The 5,952-nt window shown below is 40.3% G+C and overlaps 1 protein-coding gene across 5 annotated transcripts in view; it reads right to left on the bottom strand.

The window, feature by feature from the left end:
- Window positions 1-4,203, bottom strand: part of atf7b (activating transcription factor 7b) — a 10,075-nt gene extending 5,872 nt beyond the window's left edge. For 3 of the 5 annotated variants that reach the window (XM_024269383.2, XM_024269387.2, XM_024269388.2), the window contains exons 1-2: window positions 3,822-4,203; window positions 3,023-3,084 (exon numbers count right to left, since the gene is read on the bottom strand). In XM_024269383.2, the coding sequence (XP_024125151.1) occupies window positions 3,023-3,070 (48 nt within the window). In that variant the 5' untranslated portion in view covers window positions 3,071-3,084; window positions 3,822-4,203. Of the gene's footprint in view, window positions 1-3,022; window positions 3,085-3,209 lie in introns of all 5 variants that reach the window. The other 2 variants (XM_024269386.2, XM_024269385.2) reach the window with 2 other exon arrangements.
- Window positions 4,204-5,952: the final 1,749 nt, after the last annotated feature.

The raw sequence follows: 5,952 nt of genomic DNA, 5'->3' as shown, positions 1-5,952 counted from the left end.
ACATCTTTAAACTTTGAACACAAACAAAAAGCTAAAACATATAGTTTCTGGTCCATTTACACGTCTGATTATATTTACACGTCTGATTATATTTACATGTCTGATTATATTTACACGTCTGATTATATTTACATGTCTTGAGACCAAATCTACAAAAACTGAAAGTAAAGAATGTTTAAAAATAGTGTTGAAAATACCAAATTTATCTGGAGTTCCCCTTAAAATATAAATCTTCTCGTCCCACTAATGTCCAAATTAAAATCATAACTAAAGCAGTTATAACAAAACTTAAATTATGTTTTGTTCTTTATGTTTTTATTATTCATTGTTTTATTGAAACTACACTTACATTTTTAAAATAGTAACTGTTGCCATGCCCGCTTTTCCTGGTGATTTATGATCCCTTTCGCTTGCCGTACTGTCGCCTCCTGCCGTTCTGTCCCGTTACGGAGCGGCTTCCTCTGAACCCAGAACGGAGACGTGTACCGATGCTTTTATCCAGCTCTTAAAATGAAATAAACCTGATATTTCACCATCTGGGTCATCCATGATGAAGTCCAGAAAAGTCTCTGACGGAAGCTCCGCCCACACACAGCGGGAGCTTCAGGTTGACAGACTTTAGGAGAACTGTCGAGCAGCTACTTTAGACGATTTAAATGATGCGAGCGTGAGGCGTGCACGGGGGGTGGGGTGGTCCGCAGTACACGCCTGTCCCGGACCGTGGGTAGCGACCCGCTACACTCATGGTTGTGATGCAGCAACTGGAATGGGCGGGCCAAAGTCTCCCTGCTCCGCTCCATCCTGATACATCCGTTTGGAGACAAATAGATCCATGAACGTCTTTGTTTTCCTGGAATCTGGATCTAAACTGTAAGGCTGGATAGCTACAATATCAGTCGCTGTTTTGGTTGAACTGCTAATGTTAGCTTGGGGTTGGGGGCTGTAAGCTAGTGGGAGAAAGGGAAAGCTGAGGAAACTTTTATGGGAACAATCCCACCCACAATCCAGAGTTCCTGCAGCTCTGCAGAAAATGTCCTTAAAAAATGACACAAGCTTTTAGCTAAAAACAGCGTAATCACAATGAAAAGACCAATGGGAACGCTTTTACAATAGATCAGAATCCAGGTGGACTTTTAAAAAGTGTTAGCATTTGCCTCGTTTAGGTTCATCATTTATTGTTCAGTTCCTGTGATTTTAAATCTTTAACCTCTTCATAGAATGACAGAGAAAGTTCTGGTTTACTTGATGGACTTCGTATCCGCACACGGTAAAACGACCGTGTCGCTCTGTTGTTGTCCACTCTATCTTTATTGACAAAGTTGTGCCCTCTGGAGGTCAAATCAATTCAAACAATAATCCAGATTCCAAATGTCACAGAAACAAAATATACAGGAAATCAACAAAACAAAATAAAATTAAAATGCAACTTTAATCTCTGAGAAAATGACACTTAGACTGAGGTACCAATACTAAAGCATCAGCTATGAAACTGACGTAATACAAGCTGCAGGCCACGTTTATACATTTCGCATTAGGGCTGACGACTAATCGACTATTTAAATAGTCAACAACTAATTTAATAGTCTATTAGTTGTTACTTTGTATTATATGGAGTCAGAGTGTAGTAAAGTTAAAGTTATAATGGCATTCTGCTAGCCTTTTGGACTGTTTTGGCATTTATTAGGCAAGGCAAGTTTATTTGTAGCACATTTCATGTACAGAGACAATTCAAAGTGCTTTACATAAAACATTAAAAGAAACAGGTGAAATAGTAAAGGTGTGATCATTATAAGAAGATTAAAAGAAAGTAAAAAGTAATTAATTTAAAACAAGAATAGATAAACAGTGTGGATGTAAACTTTTAAATAGTCATGCAGGAGAACAGGTGAGTCTTTAACCTGGATTTAAATACACTGAGTGTTTCAGCAGATCTAAGGTTTTCTGGAAGTCTGTTCCAGATCTGTGGTGCATAGAAGCTGAATGCAGCTTCTCCATGTTTAGTTCTGACTCTAGGAACTGATAAAAGACCGGATCCAGATGACCGGAGAGGTCTGGCTGGTACATACTGGGTCAGGAGGTCAGTCATGTATTTTGGTGCTAAACCATTCAAAGCTTTATAAACCAGTAACAGAACTTTGAAGTCTATCCTCTGACAGACAGGTAACCAGTGTAAAGACCTCAGAACTGGACTGATGTGGTCTACTTTCTTGGTCCTTGTGAGAACCCGAGCAGCAGAGTTCTGAATAAGCTGCAGTTTCCTGATTAAGGTTTTATAGGTTATTTTGGAGTTTAGCTAATATTTATAGCATGTTAGCTATTTTGGCTAAATTAGCCTTTTTGTGTTTTTAAGGTCATGGTGCAGTGGTAGGGCGGTCGACTCCTAATTGGAAAATTGTTGGTTTGATTACTGCCATGCTCACCCATGTGTCAAAGTGTCCTTGAGCAAGACACTGAACCCCACGTTGCCTCTGGTGAGAGGTTGGCGCCAGTGTTCGGCAGCGGAGCCACCATCAATGTGTGAATGTGACTGTGAAGCGCTTTGGGCCTTTGAAGGAGGTAGAAAGCGCTGTACAAGTATACGCCATTTACCATTTTGGAGTTTAGCTAGTATTTTAGCTGCATGCTAGCTGTTTTGGCTAATTTAGCGTTTTTTTTTTTTTGCTAATTTTTGGCTATCAACTTCATTGTTTTCAGCTATCAATTTCAGCATCTTCAGCTCACAGCATTCACACTAGCATTATCACTGGTAATGCTATATATCTAGTTTTTAGTTAGTTTAAAGCTAATGATGGTTAAGATTTGTGTTTTACACCCAGTTTAGTCGACTAATCGAAAAAATAATCGGTGATTAGTCGACTATTAAAATAATCGTTTGTGGTAGCCCTATTTTGCATGAAAAAACGACTAATAAACGACGATTAAAAACCCTGTTCTGTGGTCTTATGAATGCTGCACCACTCCCCTTATGCTTGGAAAGGGTTGGGATCTATTGATGAGAAGGAGACATGATGTGAACTCCTACCTGCCCACATCCAGGAGCGGTGCAGACAAACGGCCGGTCATCCCCCATCTCAGACTAGTGTTCTGCAGAAAAACAAATGTACATTTTCCTGCTAGATAAGAGGAAATGACTGGTTATACATGCATAAAGCTTCTGTGACATTCCTAATAAAACAATCAAAAGTTGACTATAAGATGTCATTGTTCACCTGCTGCGTCTTCAGGTGTTTCAAAAACTACTGCACCATGAAGAACACAAGAGGCAGAGGACAATAAGATCATCCTCAGGAGGAAGGTTTCCAGCAGTCCCACCAGCCAACGGTTAGCAGGGAGGGACGCAGGCCGAACACCGGCCTGTCTGGACCACAGAGCCGCTCCGGCTGTCCTCAGCGGGGTCTGGATAGATTATTTACCAGGGCCACATCCTGACGGGCCGCGAGCTGACATGTCAGGACTTCACACAGGAAAACATTTTCCTCCAAACTTGACATGTCAGAATAATAACAGCGGAGGAGTCAACTAACTCCAGAGAAACCAGCATGAGATCCACCGCAGAGGTCGTTACTGCCACCAAATAGTCCCAGCACAACTAGATAATATCCGTGCTAGCTGCTAAACGAAGCTGCACTAACTTACCGTGAGAATTTACACTTACAGGTTCGCAAAACAGCACCTAGCGTTACACGTTAGCAAGCTAATGCTAACGCTCACAAACTGCACTAGTCATGGGGATGTGAGACATACTTCATGAATACAAACAAAAGCTCCTTATTTTAGAGTTTAATTTAACGTTCAATAAAACACAATAATTCCGAACTCACTCGCGTTTAAACCGCCTCCGCACGACCCACCTCCCCGCTCCAGACACTGACGCCGAGCCGCTGCCTGTCCGTTGTTGACACTCTGACACTTCCATCAGCCAAATCTCGCGAGAGCAGGAGGGATTTGGAGAGGTATTACGTAACACCGAGCTGGACAGAAACCTATATTTTTATTCTCGGTTTAATCTGATTTCTCTGCAGTTTCTCAGCTGGTTTTCCGGGAAAGTGAAGCATATAAACTATCCGAGTTAACGAAGGTATCGAGAATGGTTTTAAAGCAAACGGAACCGGTTCCTCCGCAGTTACATAATCGCCTCAGACCGTTTCCGGATGTGAACTTGTCGAGGTTTGATTTGATTGTGATGTGGTGTAACAGCTGTCATGTGGCAGGACATGCATTCCGCTGGATCACAGACCCTAATCCCCCCAGAAACAAACCAAACGGCAGACACCCGCGCTTTTTACAAGGTTTATTTTTATGTCAAACAAAAAAAAAAAGAAAAAAAAAGAAAAAGAAAATCACATGAATGTAAATTACATTAAGTTTTTACTCCCCACCCACAATTAAAACCACTGCTGTCTTTTTTTATTTCTATTCCAAATTTCTAATAATTTTGGTCTCATTTTTTAAACTTTATGGGAAAAACAAGTTTGACATTCATGTGCAATATTCAGAATTTCTCAGTAAAACAAAATTCTAGAAAAATCCCAGTGAAACCTCGAAAGCAAGTGCAGAAGTGCCTGTCATTTGCTACAGTTATGTCGCATTAATGAACATAAAAGAAAATCCAGATTTTTACCAACAATCGACAAAGATCTGAGACCGAACATGATGTAAAAATACACAGACTTAAAACAAAGTTTATAAAATAAAGGCATCGTTAACAGGAACAATGATGACACAGACCCAGATCACCAGTGGTTACAGACTACATTCATGTGAAAACTTCGTCCCATTAAACAATAGTAATCAATTAAAAAACTGCAAAGCTACAGAAGCGTTACCATTTAAAACAGCTGGGAGCCCTGAACATCTATTGATTCCAGTTTTCTGATCATTTTAAACTCTTTGCATGAGAGCCTGAAGGGATTGAACTGTGTTCCAGGTGTGTTCTAAGGTGCAAACCCTCACTTTATGGACAAATGAAAACAAACAAAAACATTTGTTTTAAGTCTACTGTGTATACTTTAGTAAAAAAAAAAAAGTATTTGGGCACAAATGTACAGATTCTGGAGTCACTATTCTAGACTTTGCAATAAGATGGTGGGAGAATTAATCAAATATCAGCTTTAGCAGAACCTACAGAAAATAACGAAAATAAATGACCATTTTAACAATAATGCACTGCTATAAGAAAAACAATAAATTATTTTTACATAAAAATAATACAAGCTTAAGTCAGGCAGGTTAAGTTTTGTCTAAATGTTAATGATATTTCTCTCATGTAAAAGCTTAACTAATAAAACTTCAATTATTCTGACTCATTACTATAAATATTTGGTTTGAATAAATCCTCGATCACAAATCTAATTAATGCATCAATATTACATTTAGAAACGTTATTTTCTAAACACGAGCAGCCGGTGCTGAACTCGTTCCTCGCACGACCGCTGCGACCCGGAGAGAGAGTTATGGTCAAGCAACAAATGGTTCCTGATGGCGGCTGTGTCTGCAGCTCGCCCCTCCTCCAGGGGAGGAGTCAAACCTGGAGAACACGTGTAAAACACTGAGCTAACGGGACTTAAACACGGGACCAACATTCAGGCTGGGACGCACTTCAGCATCTTCAACAAGACGGGTCGTTCACACCATGAAGAAGCAGACCGCCTCAATATGAACAAGACGGTTTTCCAGAGGAAATGAAACATCTGGAGGAGCGCTCAAACCGTCAGCTCCACTTCTGCTGAAGAAGCCCAACTTCTGTAATACGAGAAGATCTCAGGCCATCTTTTACCACAAGAAACACTGTAATCTTAGCAGAACATTCCAGGAGTCCCCAAACTTTTCCTCCGGAGGGTCACATGACTGTTCGTCTCTGATGGGGCCGGGGTCGGTTGGTAGGCTAACGGAAAAAGTGTAACAATCACAGCCTAAACGTAAAGATTTACAGAAAGCCACATTTTAAATAAT

This window comes from Oryzias melastigma, linkage group LG5 (genome assembly GCF_002922805.2).
Source record: "Oryzias melastigma strain HK-1 linkage group LG5, ASM292280v2, whole genome shotgun sequence".
In the NCBI taxonomy this organism is placed as follows: Eukaryota; Metazoa; Chordata; class Actinopteri; order Beloniformes; family Adrianichthyidae; genus Oryzias; species Oryzias melastigma.
The sequence above is the reverse complement of the archived record's forward strand: the minus strand, read 5'-3'. Positions and strand labels throughout refer to the sequence as shown.